Source organism: Anas acuta, unplaced genomic scaffold (assembly GCF_963932015.1).
Source record: "Anas acuta unplaced genomic scaffold, bAnaAcu1.1 SCAFFOLD_380, whole genome shotgun sequence".
NCBI lineage: Eukaryota > Metazoa > Chordata > Aves > Anseriformes > Anatidae > Anas > Anas acuta.
The window spans coordinates 1-26,303 of record NW_027076302.1 but is presented as its reverse complement, the minus strand read 5'-3'; the positions used below and the strand labels follow the sequence as shown (position 1 = coordinate 26,303).

The 26,303-nt window shown below is 63.2% G+C and overlaps 3 protein-coding genes and 2 long non-coding RNA genes across 5 annotated transcripts; 3 read left to right on the top strand and 2 right to left on the bottom strand.

The window, feature by feature from the left end:
- The first annotated feature begins 870 nt into the window (after positions 1–870).
- LOC137849268 (uncharacterized) lies at positions 871–3,077 on the top strand. The gene is made up of 7 exons (XR_011091842.1): positions 871–983; positions 1,076–1,154; positions 1,275–1,339; positions 2,474–2,518; positions 2,604–2,671; positions 2,760–2,817; positions 2,914–3,077. It is a non-coding gene; the product is annotated as an uncharacterized lncRNA (long non-coding RNA).
- Positions 3,078–3,992: 915 nt separating this feature from the next.
- On the bottom strand, positions 3,993–5,645 carry BLOC1S3 (biogenesis of lysosomal organelles complex 1 subunit 3). The gene is made up of 2 exons (XM_068668790.1): positions 4,931–5,645; positions 3,993–4,590 (listed from the first exon to the last, which is right to left on the bottom strand). Exon 1 carries the CDS (start codon positions 5,634–5,636, stop codon positions 5,082–5,084), a length of 555 nt encoding a protein of 184 aa, XP_068524891.1. The 5' UTR covers positions 5,637–5,645; the 3' UTR covers positions 3,993–4,590; positions 4,931–5,081.
- Positions 4,575–5,118, top strand: LOC137849272 (uncharacterized). Its single transcript, XR_011091844.1, has 2 exons — positions 4,575–4,677; positions 4,818–5,118. It is a non-coding gene; the product is annotated as an uncharacterized lncRNA (long non-coding RNA).
- A 3,558-nt stretch (positions 5,646–9,203) lies between the features above and the next one.
- NKPD1 (NTPase KAP family P-loop domain containing 1) lies at positions 9,204–15,816 on the top strand. The gene is made up of 5 exons (XM_068668789.1): positions 9,204–9,453; positions 11,498–11,645; positions 12,347–12,478; positions 13,165–15,354; positions 15,457–15,816. The coding sequence occupies exons 1-4, from the start codon at positions 9,433–9,435 to the stop codon at positions 14,817–14,819; spliced, it is 1,956 nt and encodes a 651-aa protein (XP_068524890.1). The 5' UTR covers positions 9,204–9,432; the 3' UTR covers positions 14,820–15,354; positions 15,457–15,816.
- Positions 15,817–16,481: 665 nt separating this feature from the next.
- Positions 16,482–25,589, bottom strand: PPP1R37 (protein phosphatase 1 regulatory subunit 37). Its single transcript, XM_068668788.1, is given in 9 exon segments — positions 16,482–17,396; positions 18,023–18,110; positions 18,589–19,339; positions 20,800–20,966; positions 22,411–22,552; positions 23,120–23,232; positions 24,637–24,792; positions 25,211–25,304; positions 25,306–25,589. Coding segments are annotated over 8 exon segments (1,737 nt in total). The 5' UTR covers positions 25,537–25,589; the 3' UTR covers positions 16,482–17,396; positions 18,023–18,027.
- Between the last annotated feature and the right edge of the window lie 714 nt (positions 25,590–26,303).

The window sequence follows — 26,303 nt, the reverse complement described above, 5'->3', positions numbered from 1 at the left end:
GTCCCCAACCCGGCCCTGTCCCCAAATCCCTGTCCCTGGCCCCAAATCCTGTCCTTGTCCCCAAATCCCGGCCCCAAACCCGGCCTTGGCCCCAAATCCTGGCCCCAAATCCCGGCCCCAAATCCCAGCCCTGGCCCCAAATCCCTGTCCCTGTCCCCAAATCCCTGTCCCTGTCCCCAAATTCTGGCCCTGTCCCCAACCCCGGCCCTGGCCCCAAACCCCTGGCCGTGGCCCCAGACCCCTGCCATTGTCCCCAAACCCTGTCCCCAACCCCATCCCCCAACCCCTGTCCCTGTCCCTAAAAGCCAGTTATTGTCCCCAAACCCATCCCTGTCCCCAACCCCTGTCCCCTGTTCCCCAAACCCCTGTCCCCAAACCCCTGGCTTTGTCCCCAACCATCCCAAACCCCTGTCCCCAACCCATTCCTGTCCCCAAAACCCCGTTATTGTCCCCAAACCCAGTTATCGTCCCCAAACCCGTCCCCAACTCCATCCCCAAAACCCAGTCCCTGTCCCCAAACCCCTGCCATTGTCCCAAAACCCCTGTCCTTGTCCCCAAACCCCTATCCCCAAAACCCCATTATTGTCCCCAAAACCCCGTTATCATCCCCAAACCCCTGTCCTTGTCCCCAAACCCCTGCCCCCAAGCCATTCTTGTCCCCAAAACCCCATTTTTATCCCCAAAACCCCGTTATCGTCCCCAAACCCCTGCCATTGTCCCCAAACCTGTCCCCACCCCATTCCTGTCCCCAAAAACCCCATTTTTGTCCCCAAAACCCCATTACCACCCCCAAACCCCATCCCCATCCCATTTCCTTGTCCCCTCCCCCCCATTACCCCCCCATTACCCCCCCGTGCCCCCCCCCCATGACCCCCCTCCCTCCCTCAGCCGCAGGACCCCCCCAGTGCCCCCCCCGCGGGACCCCCGCCGCTCGGGCTCCCGGGACAGCAGCCGGGGCCGCCACCGGACCCCATCACCGGCCGGTAATTTGGGGGGGGGGGGTCACAGGGGGGGACACAACCCCCCAGAGACCCCCCCTGGGACCCCCAAGACCCCCCCATTTGCCCCCCCCCAGGCCCCCGGGCGCCCCGTTTTGACCCCACCGCCTTCGTCCGAGCCCGCGAGCGGCGCCGCCGGGAGGTCGAGCTCCAAAAGTAAGGGGGGGGGCATTAAGGGTGGCCCCCCCCCCCCCCAAAAAATGTCCCTTTTTTTTATGGGGGGGGGTCCTCCCTGTGCGCCCCCCCCCCCTCAGTGCTGTCTCCCCTCTCCCGCAGGCAGAGGCGAGCGGCGGGGCCCAGCGGGGGCAGCCCCAGGGGGGGGCGCGGGCGCAGCTCTTCGGGTGAGGGGGGGGGCACACGGAGGGGCTGGGGGGGCATTTAATGGGGTTGGGGGGGCACTTAATGGTGCTGGGGGGGGCACCTGATGGATTGGGGGGGCAACAGAGGGGCTGGGGGGGCACCTGATGGGTTGGGGGGGCACTTAATGGGGTTGGGGGGGCACCCAGTGGGTCTGGGGGGGACATGGAGAGGCTGGGGGGGGCACCTGATGGATTGGGGGGGGCAACAGGGGGGCTGGGGGGCATTTAATGGGGTTGGGGGGGCACCTGATGGGTTGCCGGGGGCACTCAGTGGGTCTGGGGGGGGACACGGAGAGGCTGGGGGGGGCACAGAGGTGCTGGGGAGCACCCAGTGGGTCGGGGGGGGGCACCTAATGGGGCTGGGGGGGACATGGAGAGGCTGGGGGGGGCACAGACGGGTTGGGGGGGCAACAGAGGGGCTGGGGGGGCACCCAGGGGGGCTGGGGGGCACTTAATGGGGTTGGGGGGGCACAGGGGGGCTGGGGGGGGCACATGGAGGGGCTGGGGGGGCGCCCAGGGAGGGCTGGGGGGTACCTAATGGGGTTGGGGGGGGCACCTGATGGATTGGGGGGGGGGTAACAGAGGGGCTGGGGGGCACCTGATGGGTTTGGGGGGGCACTTAATGGGGTTGGGGGGGGCACTCAGTGGGTCTGGGGGGGCACCCAGGGGGGCTGTGGGGCACTTAATGGGGTTGGGGGGGGCACACGGAGGGGCTGGGGGGCACCTGATGGATTTGGGGGGGGGCAACAGAGGGGCTGGGGGGCACCCAGTGGGTCGGGGGGGGCACTCAATGGGGCTGAGGGGGACATGGAGGGGCTGGGGGGGTACCTGGAGGGGGTCTGGGGGGGACATGGAGAGGCTGGGGGGGGGGGGCACAGAGGGGTTGGGGGGGGGGCAACGGAGGGGCTGGGGGGGCACCTGATGGGGCTGGGGGGGGCACCCAATGGATCTGGGGGGGGCACGGAAGGGCACCCAGAGGGGCTGGGGGGGCACCCAAAAGGTCTGGGGGGGGGGGGACAGAGGGGGTGGGGGGGGCACCTGGAGGGGTTGGGGGGGGCACCCAATAATTTGGGGAGCCCCCCCCAATGGCCTTGCCCCCCCCCCCGACCCCCCCAGCTGAAAGTCTCCGAAGCCACCACTCAGGCAGCGAGGCCGAGCCCCGTGGGTAAGTGGGGGGGGGGACACCTCTACCCCCCCCCGGGTGGGGGGGGACACCCCCATTTAACCCCTTCCCCCCCCCCGCCAGCAGCAGCAAGGGGGGGGGCCCGCAGCCGGAGACCCCTCAGCTCCTCAGCCTGGAACAGCCCCGGAGAGGTGAGGGGGGGGGCAATAAATTTGGGGGGGGGGCAATAAATATGGGGGGGGGGGACATGGGACAAGTGCCCCCCCCCCCCTTTTACAGGCACCTCGGGGGCGCAAGCAGCCGCCGGGCAGCGGGGCCGGAGCTCGCCGCGAGAAAGGTGAGCCCCCCCCCCTTAATTTATCACCCCCCCCCCTCCCCGGCCCCAATTTTGTTGTTTTTTCACCCATTTTCTCCTGCCCCCCCCCCCCCCCAGAGAACGTGGGCGAGCTGTGGGACATCGACGCCCGGCTGCAGGCGCTGCAGGAATGCCTGGGGGCGCTGCACGCCCGGCAATGAGACCCCCCCCCCCGGGACCCCCCCCCTTGGGGACAGGGACCCCCCCCTCGGGGACACCAGGACCCCCCTGGGGACATCAGGACCCCCCCAGGGATATTGGGACCCCTTGGGGACAGTGGGACCCCCTCTGGGGACATCTGGGACCCCCCCCCCCCAGGGAAATTTGGACCCCCCCGAGGACATTTGGGACCCTTTGGGGACATCAGGAGCCCCCCCCTGGGGACACCAGGACCCCCCTGGGGACACCAGGACCCCCCCAGGGACATTTGGGATCCCCCCCCCCAGGGATATTGGGACCCCTTGGGGACAGTGGGACCCCCCCGCAGGGACATTCGGACCCCCCCCAGGGACACCTGGGATCCCTTGGGGACACCAGGACCCCCCCCAGAGGGATATTTGGGACCCCCCCCCCGGGGACATCTGGGACCCTTTGGGGACACCAGGACCCCCCTGGGGCCATCGGGACCCCCCCGGGGACATCAGGAACTCCCTGGGGACACCAGGACCCCCCCCCCCCCCCGGGGACATGGAGACCCCCCCAGGGAAATTGGGACCCCCCCAGGACATTTGGGACCCTTTGGGGACATCAGGACCCCCCCAGGACATTTGGGACCCCCCCTGGGACATTGGGACCCCACCGGGGACATCTGGGACCCCCCCCAGGGACATTTGGGACCCCCCCCAGGGACATGGGGACCCCACTGGGGACATCAGGACCCCCCCCCCGGGGTGTTTCAGTGCCACAAGGACCCTGTGTCCCCCCCCCGTGTCCCCCCCCCCCCTGCAGTGTCCCCGGGGGGGGGGACATTGGTGGCAGTCCCACAATAAACTCGTGTGCCCCCCCCCAGCGTGTCCTGTGTCTTTGTCACTGTCCCCAGCTGGGGGGGGGGGCACTGGTGGAAGGGGGGGACACTGGTGGGGGGGGAGGGGCACCCAGGTGACATTGGGGAAATCGGGGGGGGGGGGGGGCACCCAGGTGACATTGGGGACATCGGGGACGTGGCCCAGGCCAGGGGACCCGGGGGGGCCACCAGGGTGGGGGTGACACCGCTGCCACCCCCCCCTGGTGCCCCCCCCCCCGGGGGCTTTATTCAGCGCCACCTCACAGAGCCCCAAAATGGGGCAAAAACCACGGGATTTGGGCCGGGGGTGGGCAGCGAGGGGACAGTGCCTGCAGTGACAATGTCCTGACGGCCCCATGTCACGACATGATGGCATCACAACGTCCTGGTGTCACGATGTCCCCATGTCGTGACATCCCAGTGCCATTCTCCCAGTGTCACGATGTCCCGGTGCCATTGTCCTGGTGTCACGACATCCTGGTGTCACGATGTCCCCATGCTGGGCCATCCCAGTGCCACTGTCCCACTGTCACGACATCCCAGTGTCATGATATCCTCATGTCGTGACATCCCAGTGCCACTGTCCTGGTGTCATGATGTCCTCATGTTGTGACATCCCCGTGCCATTGTCCTACTGTCACGACATCGCAGCGTCACGATGTCCCCATGTCATGACATCCCAGTGTCCCAATGTCCTGATGTCATGACGTCCTGGTGTCATGATGTCTCCACGTCGTGATATCCCCGTGCCACTGTCCCACTGTCCTGACATCCCAGTGTCATGATGTCCTCATGTTGTGACATCCCTGTGCCATTGTCCCAGTGTCACAATGTCCTGGGTGTCACGACGTTCTGGTGTCACGATGTCCCCATGTCGTGACATCCCCATGTCCCAGTGGCCCAGTGTCACGTCCTGGTGTCACGATGTCCCGGTGTCACAATGTCTCCATGTCGTGACATCCCACTGCCAGTTTCCCAGTGTCACAACGTCCTGGTGTCACGATGTCCCCATGTCGTGACATCCCAGTGCCGTTGTCCCACTGTCACGACATCCCAGTGTCACGATGTCCCCATGTCGTGACATCCCAGTACCATTCTCCCAGTGTCACGACGTCCTGGTGTCACGATGTCCCCATGTCGTGACATCCCTATGCCTTTATCCCACTGTCATGACATCCCAGCGCAATTTTCCCCACGTCGTGACATCCCCGTGCCATTATCCCACCGCCACCACACCCCCCTGTCACGACATCCCCCCGCCGCCCCCCCCGGCCCCCCCCAGCCCCCCGGGGGGCAGCAGGCGACAGGCGGTGACGGTGCCCAGGGTGGCGGCGACGGCGGCGAGGTCGCGACGGGCCAGGCGCAGGCAGTGAGCGGCAGCGGCCGCCCCCGCCTGCGCCCCCCCCCAGGGGCCCCCCCAGCGCCCCCAGCAGCCGCGCGGCCCCCCCCGAAACTGCGCCCCCAAGCGGCGCCCACCCCCCCCCCGCAGCCGCCCCTCGCCCGCCCCCAGGCGCTGCTGCAGCAGGGAGGGGGGGCCCCCCCCACCCCCCCCCACGACCCCCCCCCAGCATTTGGGGGGGGGGATTGGGGTTCGGGGGGGCTCTGGGGGGGGGCCGGGGGGGGGCTCGGCTTCGTCCTCGCTCTCTGACGCCTCCCCCGGGACCTTCAGCCCTGCCGGGGGGCCCCCCCAAAGGGTAGGGCCCCCCCCCAGATTAGGGCCCCCCCCCCCCAGCTCCGGCTCCGAGTCGCTCTCCGAGGCTTCACCCAAAACCAGCGTGGGGGGGCGGGGGGCGGACATGGCCTGGGGGGGGGGGGGGCACGAGTTGGGGGGGGTCAGGGGGGGGGCACGACCCCCAACGCCCCCATTTCACCCCAGCCCAGTCCCGGGTGTCCCCCCCAGCCCCCCCGTTTGCCCCCTTCCCCCCCCATTTATCCCTGTGCCCCCCCCCATTCATCCCATGCCCCCCCCATTAGCCCCCTTCCCCCCCCATTTGCCCCCGTGCCCCCCCCAGTTTGTCCCCGTTCCCCCCCCCTTTACCCCCATGCCCCCCCCGGGGTTCCCCAAAGCACCCCCAGTGCCCCCCCCCACCCCAAGGGACCCCCCCACCTCCATAACCCCCCCCCAGCCCCATGGGCCCCCCCCCTGCCCCCCCCCCCATTTCCCCCAATCCCAACCCCAGGGCCCCCCCCAAACCCCTCCCCATCCCCATGGGACCCCCCCCCAGCCCCCAGGACCCCCATTCCAGCCCTGCCCCCCCCCCCCCCCCCGCACCCCAAAACCCCCCCGGGACCCCCCCATTTCCCCCCCCCCAAACACCCCCCTGCCCCCCCCCCCCCCCCCACGGACCCCCCCCATTTCCCCTATTCCCAACCCCAAGGGTCCCCCCCAACCCCCCCCCGAGCTCTATGGGACCCCCCAGCCCCCCCCACCCCCCATTTTTTCCCATTTTCCCCCCTTTTTCCCCATTTTTCCCCATTTTTTCCCATTTTCCCCAATTTTCCCCCAATATTCCCAGCCCCCCCCAACACCCCCTCCCCATTTCCCCACCCCCAGCCCCCCAGAACCCTCCCCAGGTCCCCCCCGCCCCCCATTTTTCCCATTTTCCCCCAATTTTCCCCCATTTCCAGCCTCCCCCCCCCCTCCCCGTACCGGGCTTCTCCGCTGATCACGTGACACTGCGGCCAGGCCCCGCCCCCTTCCGCCCGTCGCGTCACGTGACGTTACGTGCCCGCTGACGCCACCCGGAAGTGCCCTCACCCGGCATGGCGGCCGGGCAGCGCCGGGCGGGCTGCGCATGCGCGGGGAGGGGGGCGGGGGGGCGGGGGAAACTGGGAGGGACTGGGAGGGACTTGGGGGACTGGGAGGGACTGGGAGGAACTGGGGGGGACTGGGGGGAATGGGAGGGACTGGGGGAACTGGAGGGACTGGGAGGGACTGGGAGGGACTGGGGGGAACTGGGAGGGACTGGGGGGAACTGGAGGGGCTGGGAGGGACTGGGGGGACTGGGAGGGACTGGGAGGGACTGGGAGGGACTGGGGGGACTGGGGGGAACTGGGAGGGACTGGGGGGACTGGGGGGGGCTGGGGGAACTGGGAGGGACTGGAGGGGACTGGGAGTACTGGGAAACACTGGGGGGAACTGGAAGGGACTGGGAGGAACTGGGGGGCTGGGGGGGGGCCATGGGGACACCAGTATGACCAGTGGCTGTCCCCACCCCTCCCCAGTACTCCCAGTCGCCCCCCCTCCCCGCTCCCAGTTCCTCCCAGTGCCCCCAGGCAAAACCAGTTCCCCCCATACACCCCCCCCCCATGTCCCCGTGCCCCCCCGTCCCGATGGCCCCGGGTGCTTTATTTATTTTATTTTATTTTATTTATTTTATTTTATTTTATTTTATTTTATTTTATTTTATTTTATTTTATTTTATTTTATTTTATTTTATATAATTTTAATTTTATTTCATTTATTGTTTCGTTTCATTTCATATTTCTATTTTATTTTAATTTGTTTTATTTTATATAATTTTAATTTCATTTCATTGCTGTCATTGTTTCATTTCATTTCATTTTATATTTTTATTTTATATTTACTTATTTTATTTTATATAATTTTGTCTCATTTCACTGTTTCATTTGATTTCACTTTATATTTCAATTTATTTATTTTTAATCTTATTTTATTTTATTTTATTTTATTTTATTTTATTTTATTTTATTTTATTTTATTTTATTTTATTTTATTTTATTTTATTTTATTTTAATGTCCTGGGGCCGTGTCACCGCTGTCCCCCGCGGCTGGCCCCGTGCTCGGGGGGGGGTTTTGGGGTGGGGGTGGGGTGGGGGTGGGGGTGTCAGCGCTGTCCCCCTGTGCCTGGCATCGTCCGGTCCCCTCCGCCCCTGGCCCCTTGCAGGGTCTGACTGCCCCCATCCCAATCCTAATCCCAATCCCAATCCCATCCTTGCCCCAATCCCACCCCAATCCCATCCCAATACCAATCCCATTGCATCACATCCTATCTAACCCCTATCCCAATCCAATCCCATCCCCCCAATCCCAGCCCTAATCCCATCCCAATCCCAATCCCCCCCCATCCCATCCCAATCCACCCCATCCCCATCCCCAACCCCAATCCCAACCCAATCCCAATCCCATACCTGTCCTCTCCCAATCCCATCCCCATCCCAATCCCACCCCAATCCCATACCCAATCCCACCCCCATCCCAATCCCCATCCCCAATTGCACCCCCACCCCAATCCCATCCCCACCCCATCCTCTCCCTCCCCCAACCCCAATCCCACCCCAATCCCATCCCCAATCCCAATCCCACCCCAATCCTCCCCCAACCCCAATCCCAATCTCACCCCATCCCCTCCCCATCCCCATCCCCAATCCCACCCCCATCCCAATCCCATCCCAATCCCATCCCCACCCCATCCTCCCCCAGTCCCATTCCCAATCCCAATCCCACCCCATCCCCAATCCCACCCCAATCCCACCCCAACCCCCACCCCAACCCCAATCCCACCCTAATCCCAATCCCATCCCACCCCCTCCCCATCCCCAATCCCATCCCAATCCCATCCCCACCCCATCCTCCTCCAGCCCCATCCCCAATCCCACCCCAGCCCCCTCCCCAATCCCAATCCCATCCCAATCCCAATCCCACCCCAATCCCACCCCCTCCCCAATCCCAATCCCACCCCATCTCCAACCCCAATCCCATCCCCATTCCCAATCCCACCCCAACCCCAATCCCCCCAATCCCAATCCCATCCCCACCCCATCCTCCCCCAGTCCCAATCCCAATCCCACCCCATCCCCAATCCCACCCCAATCCCACCCCAACCCCCACCCCAACCCCAATCCCACCCTAATCCCAATCCCATCCCACCCCCTCCCCATCCCCAATCCCACCCCAATCCCATCCCCAATCCCACCCCTTCCCCATCCCCAATCCCATCCCAATCCCAATCCCATCCCCACCCCATCCTCCTCCAGCCCCATCCCCAATCCCACCCCAGCCCCCACCCCAATCCCAATCCCATCCCAATCCCAATCCCACCCCAATCCCACCCCATCCCCAACCCCAATCCCATCCCCACCCCATCCTCCCCCAGTCCCATTCCCAATCCCAATCCCACCCCAATCCCACCCCAACCCCCACCCCAACCCCAATCCCACCCCAATCCCACCCCCACCCCAACCCCAATCCCATCCTAATCCCATATCTACCCCATCCTCTCCCTCCCCCAATCCCAACCCCAACCCCAATCCCCCCCCCACCCCCTCCCCAACCCCAATCCCATCCCAATCCCATATCTACCCCATCCTCTCCCTCCCCCAGTCCCAATCCCAATCCCAATCCCCCCCACCCCCTCCCCAACCCCAATCCCCCCCCGTGGGGCGCGTGCGTGGTGCCGGGGCGCGGTTTTTTGGGGCCGTGACTCAGGGCCACCGGCACAGCCAGAATTTCTGCCCCGGCCACGCGCCCGCGGCCGCCCCCGGCAGCGCCACCGCGGGTGGGGCCGGCACCGGGCACATAAAACCGGGGGAGGCCGCGGGGGGGGGACAAATGGGGCCGGAGGGAGCCCGGCATGGAGCCCGCGGGGACGGCGGTGAGATAAGGGGGGGGTGGGGATGGGACGGGGATTGGGATTGGGATGGGGACAGGGACTGAGGATTAGGAATTGGGACAGGAATTGGGACAGGGACAGGGACAAGGACAGGGATTGAGGATTAGGAATTGGGACAGGGACAAGGGTGGGGATGGGACAGGGACAGGAAGTGGGATTTAGGATTAGGAATTGGGATGGGGACAGGGACGGGGATGGGGACAGGGACAGGAATTGGGATTTAGGATTAGGAATTGGGACAGGGACAAGGGTGGGGATGGGACAGGGACAGGAACTGGGATTTAGGATTAAGAATTGGGACTGGGACAGGGACAGGGACTGGGACTGGGATTTAGGATTAGGAACTGGGACGGGGATGGGGACGGGGACAGGGACTGGGACTGGGACTGGGATTTAGGATTAGGAATTGTGTCGGGGACTGGGACTGGGATTGGGATGGAGATAGGGACAGGGACAGAGATTGAGGATTAGGAATTGGGATGGGGACAAGGATGGGGATGGGATAGGGACAGGGACAGGGATGGGGACAGGGACAGGGGAAGGGACAGGGATTGAGGATTAGGAATTGGGATGGGGATGGGGACAGGGACTGGGATTGGGGTGGAGATAGGGACAGGGACAGGGACTGGGATTTAGGATTAGGAATTGGGATGGGGGTTGGGATGGGGACTGGGACTGGGACAAGGACAGTGACAGGATCAGGGACTGGAATTGAGGATTAGGAACTGGGATGGGGATTGGGACGGGGACAGGGACTGGGACTGGGATTGGGACAGGAATGGGGACGGGGACAGGGATTGAGGATTAGGAATTGGGATGGAGACAGGGACTGGGATGGGGACAGGGACAGGGACAGGGTTGGAGATGGGGACAGGGACAGGGATGGGGACAGGGAAAGGAACGGGGACAGGATGGAGATGGGCGTGGGGACAGGGACAGGAACTGGGGATTAGGGACTGGGGATTAGGATGGGGACAGGGACAGGGACAGGGACTGGGATGGGGATGGGGACAGGGAATGGGGACAGGGACGGGGTGCTATGGGGTGTCTGTGTTGGCCAGTGGCCCCCAGTGTCCCCAGTCCAGGCTGTCCCAACGTCCCCAGTGTCTCCTTCCCAGTGGCCACCCCTGTCCCCAGTACAGGCTGGGCTGTGCTCACTGGTGCCTCCAGTCCCAGTATCTCCAGTCCAGCCTGGCCACAGCCACCAGTGTCCCCAGTACAGGCATTCCCAGCGTCCCCAGTGCTCCCAGTCCAGCCTGACCCGTTCTCCCCAGCGTCCCCAGCGTGGCACAACCCCCAGTACCCAGCAGGCCAGTCCCCACCACCCCACCCCAGGCTGTCCCAGTCCATCCCAGTCTGTCCCAGCTCCCCCCTCAGCGCCCCCATTATCCCCACTGGGGTGCCCAGGAGGGGACGTGGGGTCCCTGAGGACCCTGGGGACAAGGATGGGGGCTCCCAAAGTGCCCCAAAACATCAGGCAGCACGGTCCCCATGTCCCCAATGTCCCCATGACCCTGTGTCCCCATATCCCACTGTCCTCATATCCCAATGTCCCCAATGTCTCCATGCCCCCAATGTCCCCATGTCCCCTGTCCCCATATCCCAATGTCCCAATATCCCCATGTCCCCAATGTCCCCACGTCCCTATGTCCCCATATCCCCATGTCCCCATGCCTCCAATGTCCCCATATCCCCATATCCCGATGTCCCTGTGTCCCAATGTCCCCATATCCCAATCTCCCCATGTCCCCATGTCCCCTGTCCCCATGCCCCCAATGTCCCCAATGTCCCCAATGTCCCCAATGTCCCCATATCCCCATATCCCCACGCATCCCCCTGGCCCCACATCCCCCCACATCCCCCCCGTCCCCTTGTCCCTGTCCCCTATCCCCCTGTTCCCACGCCCCCCATGTCCCCGTGTCCCCATCCCTGTCCCCCCCGTCCCCATCCCTGCCCCCCCTGCCCCCCCCTGTCCCCCCCTGTCCCCCCCTGCCCCCCCCCTGCCACCCACCCCTCTCCCTGCCAGGGGTGCTGCTCGCCCACGGGGTCGTGCGAGGAGAGGCGGCCGTGCCTGTGCTGCGCTGAGGGGGGGGACCCTGGGGGGCACCCTGGGGGGCACCCCTGCACCCTCTGGGACAGCGACGCCGTGGAGGGGGAGGCCACGGAGCACGAAGGTAGGGGCATGGGGTGGGGGCCTCCTCTGCAGCCCAGAATGTCCTGTGTAGCCCACCCCCATCCCAATTCCATCCCAATCCCATCCCCAATCCCATCCCAATCCTTTCCCAGTCCCATCCCAATCCTCATCCCATCCTAATCCCAACCCCAATTCCAATCCCATCCCAATCCCTTCCCTATTCCAATCCCAATCCCATCCCAATCCCATCCCCAATCCCATCTCATCTCCATCCTTGTCCCAGTCCCAGTCCCAATTGCAATCCCCATCCCCATTCGCATCCCATCCCCAATCCCATTCCCAACCCATCCCCATCCCAATCCCAATCCTATCCTATCCCCAATCCCATCCCAAATCCCATCCCATCCCTAATCCCATCCCATCCCATACCGAGTCCCAGTCCCAGTCCCAATCCCCATCCCCATCCCAGTTCCCATCCCAATCCCATCCCCAGTCCCATCCCCAATCCTGTTCCCACCCCATCCCCAATCCCATTCCCATCCCATCCCGATCCCATCCCCACCCCCCACCCCATCCCATCCCAATCCCATTCCCATCCCCATCCCAACCCCATCCCATCCCAATCCCAACCCCAACCCCAATCCCATCCCATTCCCACCCCATCCCCACCCCATCCCATCCCCATCCCAATCCCAATCCCACCCCCACCCCATCCCACCCCCTCGTGCCCCCCACCCCCAGGGGCTCTGACGGAGGACGACGTTTACTGCCGCTGCCTGTCGCGGACACTGTGCCACACGGCCACCCCCGTCACCGTCGGCTTCTACGCGCCCTGCAGCCACCGCCTCTACTCGCTGCTGGATAAGGTCACCGGTGCGTGCGGGTCCCCAAATCCTTCCCTGTCCCCGTCCCCTCCCCACCTCCTCAGCGTCCCCGGGGCTGCGGTGACCCCGTCCTCATCCCAGTGACCCCATCCCCATCCCGGTGACCACGTCCCGGTGACCCTGTCCAAATCCCGGTGACCCTGTCCTGGTCCCGGTGACCCCATCCCCGTCCCGGTGACCCCGTCCCCATCCTGGTGTCCCCGTCCCCATCCCGGTGACCCCGTATCCGTCCCGGTGACCCTGTCCCCATCCCGGTGTCCCCGTCCCCATCCCGGTGACCCCGTCCCCGTCCTGGTGACCCCGTCCCCATCCCGGTGACCCCGTATCCGTCCCGGTGACCCTGTCCCCATCCCGGTGTCCCCGTCCCCATCCCGGTGACCCCGTCCCCGTCCTGGTGACCCCATCCCCATCCCGGTGACCCTGTCCCCATCCCAGTGACCCTGTCCCCATCCCGGTGACCCCGTCCCCATCCCAGTGACCCTGTCCCCATCCCGGTGACCCTGTCCCCATCCCAGTGACCCTGTCCCCATCCTGGTGACCCCGTCCCCATCCCGGTGTCCCCGTCCCCATCCCGGTGTCCCCATCCCCATCCTGGTGACCCCGTCCCCATCCCGGTGACGCCATCCCCATCCCGGTGACCCCATCCCCATCCCAGTGACCCTGTCCCCATCCCAGGCTTCATGCGGGAGGAGGCGGCTCGGCGCGAGGAGCGGGAGCTGCAGCGGGGCCAGGCGAAGCCGCGCAGCGCCGAGGGCTGGGGGCTGCCCCTGCTGCTCTGGTACCTGGCCTTCTACAAACCCATCATCACCGAGCTGCACCTGAGGAGGAAGAACATCGGCTTCATCTTCATCCGCTTCAGCGCCTGGCAGTACGCCGGCTGCGACAAGCTCTGGGCCGGGCTGGTCACCACGCTCTGCTCCAGCGTCCGGCACCATTTCGGGGCTCTGCCCCTCAGCGTTTACCACGTCATGGGCGCCCGGCCCCGCTTCGCCTCGGGCTTCAGCCAGAAGGAGTGGGTGCTGAAGCGGGGAGCCTGCCTGAAGCTCTGGGGGCTGCTGCTGGTGCTGGGCGCGGGGCTGGGGGTGCTGCTGGCGGCGCTGCTGGTGCCCGGGCTGAAGGAGCACCGGGCGCTGAAGGTGGTGGGCAGCACCGTCACCTCGCTCTCGGGCTCGGGGCTGGTGCTGGGCGCCCTTTCGGTGCTGAAGAACCTGCTGGTGAGCGAGAAGCAGAAAATCGAGCGGCTGACCAACAGCGAGAAGTTCACCAGCCAGCTGGGCTTCATGAGCAAGGTGCGCGGCGAGGTGGAGGTGCTCATCGGCTTCCTGGCCTTCATGGAGATCTTCGAGCGCCGGCGGCTGCGCGTGGTGCTGGAGATCACCAGCCTGGACCTCTGCTACCCGGAGAAGGTGGCCGGCGTCCTCAACGCCATGAACACGCTGCTCTCCGACGCCAACGCCCCCTTCATCTTCGTCCTGGCCGTGGACCCCAGCGTCATCGTGCCCTGCCTGGAGCAGACGGGCTGCATGAAGGGGCTGGCGGACAACGGGTACCTCTACCTCAGCCGGACGGTGACGCTGCCCTTCTCCATCCCCCGCATGGGCTCGCGCTCGCGGCTGCAGTGCCTGGAGGCGGCGGTGCAGACGCGCGAGGACCTGATGTACCGAGTCATCACCGGCAACGTGGAGCGGCGGCGGCGGCGCGCCAAGGACCGGGGGGCTACGGGGGCACCGCCGCGGCGCGAAGTGGCCGAGGCCGAGGCCGTGCGCTGCATCCACGAGGCTTTCCGCTGCCTCCACGACGGCGCCGACCTCCTGGCTCGCTACCTGCCCTCCAACGGCACCCAGCTGCGCCGCATCGTCAACACCGTCCCCGTCACCCTCCGGCTGCTGCTGCACCGCGGTGGCCGTCCCCAAGGTCCCGCGCCCCGCGCCGCCGCCGCCTGGGTGGTGCTGGCCGACCGCTGGCCGTGCCGCCTGAGCTGGGTGCTGCAGTGCCTGGAGGACGCGTGGCAAGCGCGGCCGCCCCCCGGTTTCGAGGAGCGGCCGCTCTGGGACGTTTTTCGGCAGCACCTGGCCGAGCTCTGCGCCCTGCGGCAGCCCCTGCACAACGCCCTGGGGCTGGACGAGGACCCCGAGCTCTTCGAGGCTTTCCTGGCCCGCGATTTTCCCTTCACCGCCCGCGACGCCCGCGCCCTGCTCCCCGTCACCGTCAACCTGGACCACTCCATCCGGCACAAGATGGGGCTCCTGCGAGGCCTCGACCGCCTGGCCAAGGAGGCCGCCGCCGCCGCCAAGGTGTCCCGCGGGGTGCAGTGTCCCCACCCCGAGTGACGGAGGGGACATTGAGGGGCACCTCGGCACCCCCAAAAGGGGCGCGGAGCTGGGTGGCAGCGGGGGTGGCCGTGAGCTGGCGTCTGGTGAGGTTTGGGAGCTGGGGGGCGTGGGGTGGGGATAGGGAGAGGATGGGGACAGGGACGGGATGGGGACAGGGACAGAAATGGGGACAGGATGGGGACAGGGAGAGGATGGAGACAGGATGGGGACAGGGACAGGATGGGGACAGGATGGGGACAGGGAGAGGATGAGGACAGGGACAGGAATGGGGACAGGGACAGAAATGGGGACAGGATGGGGACAGGGACAGGATGGGGACGGGGACAGGATGGGGACAGGGACAGGGATTAGATGGGAAAGGGACAGGCCAGGGACAGGAACAAGGTTGGGGACAGGGACAAGGATGGGGACAAGGATTAGATGGGACGGGGAGAGGATGAGAATGGGGACAGGATGGGGACAGGGACAGGATGGGGACGGGGATGGGGACAGGGACAGGATGGGGACAGGGATGGGGACAGACAGGAATGAGGTCGGGGAAAGGGACAGGATGGGGACGGGGATGGGGACAGGATGGGGACAGGGACGGGGACAAGGACAGAATGGGGACAGATTGGGGACAGACAGGAATGAGGTTGGAGACAGGGATGGGGTCAGGGACAGGGACAGGATGGGGACAGGGACAATCCCTGTCCCCCTGTCCCCAGGAGCCACATCAGGGGCTGAAACCAGCACCAGGAACTTGCGGAGCGGACGGCGCTGGGGAGGGTCCAGGGGAAACTGGGAGGGACTGGAAGAGACTGGGGTGGACTGGGAGGTCACGACCCCTCCTGAGGCCCCAAAAAGGAGCCCCCCAGGATGGCTGCGGAGCGTTTTTGGGGACAGATCCCCCCAGTCCCCCCCAGGGGACTCTGCCACCCATGGGGGGGGTGTCAAGGGTGTAACCCCCCCCAGGGACCCCTCCTGCAATGCCCTAATAAAGCTGTGAACCCAACCTCTGTGTTTCCACCTAAAATCATTTTTTTGGGGGTCCAAAAAATCAGCCCAAAGTGGTGCCGAATTGCTGATATCGGCGCTGGTCCCAATTCCCTGGGAAATCAGCCCAAAGCAGTGCCGAATTGCTGATATCGGCGCTGGTCCCAATTCCCTGGGAAATCAGCCTAAAGTGGTGCCGAGCCGCTGATGTCGGCACCGGTCCTGATTCCTTGGGAAATCCGCCCAAAGTGGTGCCAAATTGCTGATATTGGCACTGGTCCTTATCTGATATCAGCACCAATCCCAATTCCCTGGGAAATCAGCCCAAAGCGGTGCCGAGCTGCTGATATCAACACCAGTCCCAATTCCTTGGGAAATCAGCCCAAAGTGGTGCTGAGCTGCTGATATCAACACCAGTCCCAATTCCCTGGGAAATCAGCCCAAAGCAGTGCCAAATTACTGATATCGGCACTGGTCCTTATCCGGTATCGGCACCAGTCCCAATTCCCTGGGAAATCAGCCCAAAGCGGTGCCGAGCCGCTTTGCTCACCCCTGGCACATGGGAAGGGGACAAGGGCGAAGCCCCAGGCTTTGGGCGCGTTCCTCTCCCACCTCACCCCATTTCACCCCCCAAAAAAACCCCAAAACGGGCGGATTTGGCCCCAATCCAGCAGCAGGCGGGGGTGACGAATGCGGTTCTCGTTTAATAGAAAACAGTGTTAACAAAAATACACGACGGAAAGAAACCAACGCGAGCCAAGCGCCCGCCGGCCCCCCGGGCTTAGTGTTACCGCGCAGCTCCCCCCCCCCCCCAAAAGCCCGGGCACGCGACGCCCGCCCCGGCCCGCGCCCTCGGCTCCCTGATAGATTTATTGCACTTTTCAGAAAAAAAAAATAATAATAATAATTATAATTATCCAAGCCCCGCGCGCGTTCCCCCCCCCGCCGGCCCCTGAGAAAAGCCAGCGCCGCTCCCGGCGCGAGGAGGGCAGGGGCAGGGACGCGGCGACCCCGCTCCTCTCCCCACGGCCGCGAGCGGTGCCCTATTTTTGTGTGTTTTTTCTTTTTTTTTTCCCATTTTCCAGCAGTTTTTTGTTGTTTTTTTTTTTTTTTGCAGGCCAGGAGCAGCTCAGAGAGGTTGCAAGGTTAGCCTAGGAGGAATTAAATTCTACCCCGTCCTCTACGTCCCCACCCGGTTCTTTGCAGCTCACGATAAATAGATACCAAAAACGAAACAAAACCGGAAAATAAAACAAAAAAACAAAAAAAAAAAGAGGAATTTTTAAAATAAATAACCATTCTGGCTGCAGAGGCAGCCTGTCCTGGGCAGCTCGTCGGGTGGCACGGGCTCCTCTGTGGGTGACGGCGTCCCCAGGGCCCTGTAGTGTGCGGCCGGTGCCCCCCCCCCCCGGCCCCGCTGCGGGCTCTGCCCCGGGGAAGGAGAGGGGAGAGCGGCCGGGAGGGGGGGGAAGCGGCAGCGGGGGTGGGGGGCGCGGGGGGGAAGCGCCCCTCGTCCTGGAGCCCGAGGTTCGGGATCGTGCGGAGCGGGAAGAGAACGAAGCCACGCGGGCGCCGGCCGCAGCCTCCCGGACACGGGGTCTGAAAGAGAGGGGGGGGAGCGGTGCTTTGGGATCCCCCCAGCTCGTTTGGGACCCCCCCAGCTTGTTTGGGACCCCCCCAGCTCGTTAGGAACCCCCCAGTTTGTTTGGGACCCCCAGATCATTTGGGATCCCCCAGCTCGTTTGGGGACTCCCCAGCTCAATTAGGAACCCCCCCCAACTCGTTTGGGACCCCCCAGCTTGTTAGGAACCCCCCAGTTTGTTTGAGACCCCCAGCTCCTTTTTTGGGACCCCCCCAACTCAATTAGGACCCCCCCAGCTCCTTTGGGACCCCCAGCTCCTTTGGGACCCCCCCAGCTCAATTAGGACCCCCCCAGCTCCTTTGGGACCCCCCAGCTCCTTAGGAACCCCCAGCTTGTTTGGGACCCCCAGCTCCTTTTTTGGGACCCCCCAGCTCCTTTTTTGGGACCCCCAAATCGTTTGGGACCCCCCCAGCTCAATTAGGACCCCCCCAGCTCCTTTGGGACCCCCCAGCTCCTTAGGAACCCCCAGCTTATTTGTGACCCCCAGCTCCTTTTTAGGGACCCCCCAGCTCCTTTGGGCCCCCCATCTCGTGCCCCCATTCCCTTGGGGGCCGCATCCTGACCCCCCCAGCCCCCCCCTCACCTGCGTCACAGCGGCTCCTGCCCGGTGTCCTGGCTGGCCTCTAGGAGCAGCTCCTCCAGTTCCTTCTCGTTCTTGGAGCAATTCAGCTCTGGAAGCAAACGGCCGGGGGTCCGGGGGGCGCCCAGCGAGGAGCTGCCCCCCTCCCCGTCCCCCTCCCTGTCCCTGTCCCTGTCCCCCCCCCCCGTGAAACCACATCAAGGGACAGCTCTGCGCTGCCGAACGCGCCCGGGAGGCTGTGAGCTCGGAGCCTCCCTGCAGCCATCCTTAATTTCGGAGCCTCCCTGCAGCCATCCTTAATTTTGGAGCCTCCCTGCAGCCATCCTTAATTTTGGAGCCTCCCTGCAGCCATCCTTAATTTCCTTAATTTCGGCCTCTCCACGCGCCTCATTAAACGGATTTCAAAGCAATTTCAAAGCCCTGCCGGGCTCCGAAGGGCAGCGGTGCAGCAGGCTCCGAATTCCCATGGAAAAAAACCCCTCTGTGGCTCACAGAGGGCGATCTGAAGGACCCCGGGGCAGGGAAAAGGGCTCGGGACCCCCCCCGGGGGGCGTTTAGGGGGGTCTTACCGTGCTCGGCCGCGCAGCTCCCCGCTTTCCCGTCGCCCTCCGGAGAGGCGTCGGGCAGCGCCCGCGCAAAATCCGTCTTCAGCCCGTTGGGGAGGGCCTGGCCCTCGCAGGGCAGGGGGCTGCCGAGCTCCTCGGGGCTCGGAGCCCCCCCGTTGGCCCGTTTTGGGGACCCCGAGGCCGGCGTCGGGGCCGGGGGGGGCTCGGGGGGTTTGGTGACGGGGCTGTCCCCGGCCTCCCGCCGCTCCGGCAGGCTCTCCACGCGCGTCACCACGAAGATTTTGTGGCCTCGCCCCGGGCTGGAGACCGAAATCCTCCGCTCGTTCCCCTGGGGGGACGCGGGGGGGGTCCCCGCTTGCTGCGGGGACACCGCGGTGGTGGCGGCGGTGCCACCGGAATCATTTTGTCCCCGCGCTCGGCTCAAGTCCTTCGTCGCCAACCCCGCGTCCTCCTCATCCTCATCCTCATCCGTGTCCGAGTCGGAGTCCGTGGCTCCGGCGCCGTCCTCCGCCGGCTCCGCGGCGCCGTTCTCCGAGGACACGGGGCCCTCCCCGGCTTCCTCACCCTCCTCCTCCTCATCCTCCCCGGGGCCTTCCTCCTCCAGGGCCTCGGTGACGGTGATTTCGGGCATGGAGGCCGACTGCTGCAGCTTCTGCTCCTTCTCCTCCTGCTCCTTGGCCAGGATGAAGTTGCGCTTGCAGCCGTTCTGGATCTCGGCCAGCAGAGCCTTCTGCGTCTCGATGAAACTTTTCACCTGCAGCAGGGAGAGGAAGGGTCAAGAAATGGGAGCTGGAAGCATTTTTGCCCCAAAATTGAGCTCCCTGGGGGCGGGGGGTTTCTCCTCGAAGCTATCGCTGTTCCCGTCTCCTATTGGGGGCAATTAGGGCTGAGATAAGGGGTGCTGGGGGGAACTGGGAGGGCAAATAGGGGACCCTGGTGGCCCTGGGGGCAATTGGGGCTCAGAGAGGGGGTGCTGGGGGCAATTGGGAGGAGAAATTGAAGGCCCTGGGGAAGCTGGGGGGCCATGGGGGCAATTGGGGAGCTGGTAAGGTGCTGGGGGCAACTGGGAGGGGAAATGGGGGGCTATTGGGGGCAATTGGGGCTGAGGTAAGGGGTGCTGGGGGCAACTGGGGGGGTAAATAGGGGGTCCTGGGGGAGCTGGGGGGGGGGGCTGGGGGCAATTGGGGAGCTGGTAAGGTGCTGGAGGGTGACTGGGAGGGGAAATGGGGGGCTATTGGGGACAATTGGGGCTGAGATAAGGGGTCCTGGGGGCAACTTGGAGGGCAAATAGGGGGTCCTGGGGGCAATTGGGGCTGAGATAAGGGGTCCTGGGGGGAACTGGGAGGGCAAATAGGGGGCCCTGGGGGAGCTGGGGGCAATTGGGGAGCTGGTAAGGTCCTTGGGGGCAACTGGAAGGGTAAACGGGGGTCCCTGGGGGCCAATTGGGGCTGAGAGAAGGGGTCCTGGGGGCAACTTCGAGGGCAAATAGGGGGTCCTGGGGGCAATTGGGGCTGAGATAAGGGGTCCTGGGGGGAACTGGGAGGGCAAATAGGGGGGTCCTGGGGGAGCTGGGGGGGCCTGAGGGCAATTGGGGCTCAGAGAAAGGGTCATGGGGGCAATTAGGGCTGAGATAAGGGGTCCTGGGGGCAACTGGGAGGGCAAATAGGGGGCCCTGGGGGAGCTGGGGGGGGCTGGGGGCAATTGGGGAGCTGGTAAGGTGCTGGGGGCGACTGGGAGGGGAAATGGGGGGCTATTGGGGGCAATTGGGGCTGAGATAAGGGGTGCTGGGAGGGTAAATAGGGGACCCTGGGGGCAATTGGGGCAGAGATAAGGGGTCCTGGGGGCAACTGGGAGGGTAAATAGGGGGTCCTGGGGGAGCTGGGGGGGGGGCTGGGGGCAACTGGGGAGCTGGTAAGGTGCTGGGGGCAACTGGGAGGGGAAATGGGGGGCTATTGGGGGCAATTGGGGCTCAGAGAAGGGGTCCTGGGGGCAACTTGGAGGGCAAATAGGGGGCCCTGGGGGAGCTGGGGGGGGGCTGAGGGCAATTGGGGCTCAGAGAAAGGGTCATGGGGGCAATTAGGGCTGAGAGAAGGGGTCCTGGGGTGAACTGGGAGGGTAAATAGGGGGCCCTGGGGGAGCTGGGGGGCCCTGGGGTAATTGGGGCTGAGAGAAGGGGTCCTGGGGGGCAACGAAGACCGAATTTTGGGGACTTACGGACTCCTTTTTGGGCTCGCGGTCCAGGTCGAGGCGCAGCAGCGAGTGGTTGACCTTGAGGGCCAGGGACAGCGCCATCAGCCCCCCCGTTTTGATCTCGTTCTCCCGCAGGTCGAGGCGCAGCAGCCGCGGGCTCTCCGCGATGAATTCGGCCACCGCCACGGCACCTGGGGGGGGACACGGGTGAGGGGACACCCCAGGAGCAAGGGTATCTCTGCCAGACCCCAAAAAAAGGCGTTTTTGGGGCAAAACCGAGGTGTTCTCCTTGAAAAAAGGCTCACCTTGCCTCTGCCAGACCCCAAAAAAAGGCGTTTTTGGGGCAAAACCGAGGCGATCTCCTGGAAGGAGGGCTCACCTTGCCTCTGCCAGACCCCAAAAAAAGGCTTTTTTGGGGCAAAACTGAGGTGTTCTCCTTGAAAAAAGGCTCACCTTGCCTCTGCCAGACCCCAAAAAAAGGCTTTTTTGGGGCAAAACCGAGGTGATCTCCTGGAAGGAGGGCTCACCTTGCCTCTGCCAGACCCCCAAAAAAAGGCTTTTTTGGGGCAAAACCGAGGCGTTCTCCTTGAAAAAAGGCTCACCTTGCCTCTGCCAGACCCCAAAAAAAGGCGTTTTTGGGGCAAAACCGAGGCGATCTCCTGGAAGGAGGGCTCACCTTGCCTCTGCCAGACCCCAAAAAAAGGCTTTTTTGGGGCAAAACTGAGGTGTTCTCCTTGAAAAAAGGCTCACCTTGCCTCTGCCAGACCCCAAAAAAAGGCTTTTTTGGGGCAAAACCGAGGCGATCTCCTGGAAGGAGGGCTCACCTTGCCTCTGCCAGACCCCAAAAAAAGGCTTTTTTGGGGCAAAACTGAGGTGTTCTTCTTGAAAAAAGGCTCACCTTGCCTCTGCCAGACCCCAAAAAAAGGCTTTTTTGGGGCAAAACCGAGGTGTTCTCCTTGAAAAAAGGCTCACCTTGCCTCTGCCAGACCCCAAAAAAAGGCTTTTTTGGGGCAAAACCGAGGCGATCTCCTGGAAGGAGGGCTCACCTTGCCTCTGCCAGACCCCAAAAAAAGGCTTTTTTGGGGCAAAACCGAGGCGTTCTCCTTGAAAAAAGGCTCACCTTGCCTCTGCCAGACCCCAAAAAAAGGCATTTTTTGGGGCAAAACCGAGGCGATCTCCTGGAAGGAGGGCTCACCTTGCCTCTGCCAGACCCCAAAAAAAGGCTTTTTTGGGGCAAAACCGAGGTGTTCGCCTTGGAAAAAGGCTCACCTTGCCTCTGCCAGACCCCAAAAAGGCATTTTTGGGGCAAAACTGAGGTGTTCTCCTTGGAAAAAGGCTCACCTTGCCTCTGCCAGACCCCAAAAAAAGGCTTTTTTGGGGCAAAACCGAGGTGTTCGCCTTGGAAAAAGGCTCACCTTGCCTCTGCCAGACCCCCAAAAAAGGCTTTTTTGGGGCAAAACCGAGGTGTTCTCCTTGGAAAAAGGCTCACCTTTTCTCTGCCAGACCCCAAAAAGGCATTTTTGGGGCAAAACCGAGGTGATCTCCTTGAAAAAAGGCTCACCTTGCCTCTGCCAGACCCCAAAAAAAGGCATTTTTGGGGCAAAACCGAGGTGTTCTCCTTGAAAAAAGGCTCACCTTCGCAGGTCAGCTTGGTGGAGGCCAAGCCGAGGCGCAGCACGGAGCGGTTCCCGATGAGGCCGTTTTTTAGGTTTCGGACCCCCTCGTTGCCAATGGGGTTGTGGCCCAGGTTTAGGGTCTCCAGGCTCTGGGCGTGAGGCTGTGAGGGGGGAAAAATTTTAATTTTGGGCTCCGTCCCGAAGCTGAGGGGGGGAAAATTTCAATTTTGGGCTCCGTCCCGAAGCTGAGGGGGTTGAAATTTCAATTTGGGGCTCCGTCCCGAAGCTGAGGGGGAGGAAATTTCAATTTTGGGCTCCGTCCCGAAGCTGAGGGGGTTGAAATTTCAATTTGGGGCTCCGTCCCGAAGCTGAGGGGGAGGAAGTTTCAATTTTGGGCTCCGTCCCGAAGCTGAGGGGGGGGAAATTTCTATTTTGTGCTCCGTCCCGATGCTGAAGGGGGGGGAAATTTCAATTTTGGGCTCCGTCCCGAAGCTGAGGGGGGGGAAATTTCAATTTGGGGCTCCGTCCCGAAGCTGAGGGGCGGGAAAATTTCAATTTTGGGCTCCGTCCCGAAGCTGAGGGGGGGGAAATTTCAATTTTGGGCTCCGTCCCGAAGCTGAAGGGTTTGGAGGGGGGTAAAAAGGGACACGGGGGAGGCACGGCGAGGCGGTGGGACGCAGGAAAAGGGGGCACAGGGGGGGGGGCGAGGGCGAGGAAGCCACGCTCACCAGCGTCATGCCCAGGTACGCCATGCCCGAGTGAGTCAGCTGGTTGTTCCACAGCACCAGGGTGACCAGCCCTCGGCGCTGCTCCTTCAGCCCCTCGCAGATGTACGCCAAGCCTGGAGGAACGACAAAAAGGGGGTGGGGGTCAGGATTTGGGGTTTTCCGAGGTGGTTCAGCCCCCCCGGTTGCACCACCCCGACACCAGCGGGTTTTATCGGAGGTTTTATGGCGTTGAGCTTCGCTCCACGGGGCTCGGAGACCCCCCAGGGGGGGAAAATGGGGCTGAAATCCCCGTGCAGAGGGGGACGTGAAATTCCCCCCCCGTGCAGAGGGGGACGTGGGCACGGGGGGGAATTTGTGCCCCACATCCCGGGAAGGAAGCACTTCTGAGCCTGGGGCTGGGTGAAACACCCAGGCAGGCAATAACCTCTCGGTGTACACATTAAATCAGTGCCAGCCTCAAAAATGGGGCAAAAAACGCACAGAATGGAGCTCGGAGGGGCACGGCGCCGGAGCAGGGGGGCTGGGATTTGCCCCCCGAGCCCGCACGGGGCCGGGAGAAACGCAGGAAGAGGCAGCCCACGGGGTGATGAGTAAGGCTGGCTGGCCTCTGCTTGTCCCCGAGCCGCTTCCCGTGGCTGTAAACAAATTTATTTTGATAAGCACGTGGGATCAAGGGGCAGGAGCCCGCAGCAACACCTCGCGGGTGACGCCGGACGCGTCGAGCTCGGCACCGCTCGGGATTATTCAGTGCCCAGAGACGCACGGGGCCGTGCCAGGTGGCAAATTAATATTTGCACTTTAGGGTGGGACCCGTCCGGATGCACGGGCGTCCACCCCAGCGCCGAGCCAGGCAGGCTGGGGCTGCTTCCATGCCCACCAGGGCCACGCGCTGAGGCCGGAGAGGTGATGGCGCCGCCGGGAGGTGCCCACACCCCGAATTAGCTGCTGTCGGAGCCCGGGGTGGGGGCGTTTCGTAATTTGTGTTTTGGTCGCAGAGCTGGCCGCCCCGCAAGGCCGCGGTGAGTGGGATGGAGAGGAGAAAAACCAGCTCGGAGCCGGAGGAAAACCACCCGGAGGCACCAGGAGCCTCACGTGCCCCGCTGGGTTTTGACCCTTCCCCATGGTTTAAGCTGCTCGGAGCCCTGAGTTTGTCGTGGTTCTGTCTTTTTTGGGGGGTTGGAAGCACGCAGGGTTAAATTTGGGGTGAGATCAGGGGGAATTGGGGAAGGGCAGAGCCTGGTGGTGCAGACAGATCTCTCCCATGCGGCTGTGGCTCACAGCAGGGAGCAGGGTCAGGACCCTTGGCACGAGGGACGCCACCTTGGCGTCTTTTTGCTTCGTTTCACCCCAAAAATCTGCCACAAAGCACCCAAACAACCGCAGGCTGGTGAGAAATCAGGCAGGGAAGGGCAATCCTCTTCTCATTTCTCCCCCAAGCCACAACCTGGGGGTTTTCCTTCCTCCTCGCACGCGGCCAAATCACCCAAAAAGCTCCGCAGAGGCAGAGGGAGCCTGACCTGAGTCGAGGATGTGGTTGTTCCTCAGGTCGAGGATCTGGATGTAGCAGTTGAACTTCAGGAGGTTGCCGAGCTGCGCCGAGTCCTGCAGCCCGTTCAGCTTGTTGTCGGCCAGGTAGAGCTCACGCAGGTTCATGTTCATCTTCAGCGCCGTGGCTGATGGCAGAAAACGGGGGGGGCGCACATTTAGCGGTAAAAAACAACACTCCAAAATCACTTTATCCCCCCAAAATCACCGCAGGCAAGAGGCGAGAGGCGCCCGCACCCCGTGCAGCTGAGCGAGGGCTAAAAACCTTGAAGAATTCCCCCCTTGGCACCGTTTGGTGGCTTTCCGGGGGGGTCAGCGCCAGCCGCACGTGCGCCCGCGGTCGTTATCCCAGTCGGGCCTGCCCTAACGAGCAATTAAAGCCCAAAAAAACGTTGCCCTGCCATCACGACGCCTCCGTCAGCTTAAGCCGGGTGACTGTCTCCTAATTCATTAGCTTAACGACCGGGCAGCGGCCTCCACCCTCCTCCCCGCACCCCTAAATGGGGTCCCCGTGGTTTTTTTTTTTTGGGGGGGGTCTCCACTCACCCAGCAGCATGAGGGGGCGCCCCGAGAGGCTGGCGTTCTCCAGGTGCAGCACCACCAGGCTGCTGCTGATGCGCAGGGCGCGGGCCACGAAGGGGGGCCGAGTGGTCCAGCAGGGGGGTGTTGCGGGCGTCCAGGTACTGCAGGCAGTTGGTCTGCGGGGAAAAAAGCCCCAAAATCACGGTTTTTGGGGCACCCCAAGGGGCGAGGAGCCAGGAGGGAGCACCCCGAGAAGCTGGCACGGTGCTGGGAGGGGTCCCGCCGGGCGCAGGACCCGCAGCCAGACCCGATTTTGGCACAGCCACCCCCACAGCCCCATTATTGATCATTTTTGGCTCTGTACCTGTCACTTTTAGGGCTTTTTTAGGGCTTTTTGCCCCTTCACGCCCCTCCACGTGGCCACGAGCTGCCCCAGGGGCTGAGCCCATCCCCTCTGCAGCTCCGCCGGCCGCTTTTTGGCGAGGGGCAGAGCGCAAAAGCAGCAGGAGAGGGGCTGGGGGGGGGTCTTGCCACCAGCCCCCCCCTTCCCATTAGGAGCTTTATCCCCTTCCTAAACTCCCCCAAATGCCCTAAACCCGGATCTCCCCTGCATCCAAGGACAAGCCTGGACAAACTCGGGTTTTGCTTGGGTTTACAAAAACAAGCCAATATTTTGGGGAGGCCACGCTGTTTTCTGTACGAGGAACTTTTGGATTTGATGGGGAACTTTTGGATTTGATGGGGAAACTTGGATTTGACAAGGAGTTTTTGGATTTGATGAGGGACTTTTGGATTCGATGAGGAATTCCTGAATTTGATGAGGAAACTTGTGAATTTCACGGAGAACTTCTGGATTTGATGGGGAAACTTTTGGATTTGATGAGGGAATTCTGGATTTGATAGGGAAACTTGAATTTGACAAGGAACTTTTGGATTTGACAAGGAACATTTAGATTCGATGAGGAATTTCTGAATTTGATGAGGAAACTTGTGAATTTGACAGGGACGACTTCTGGATTTGAAGAGGAATTTTTTTGGATTCAATGAGAAATTTCTGACTTTGATGAGGAAACTTGTGAATTTCATGGAGAACTTTTGGATCTGACGAGGAAACTTT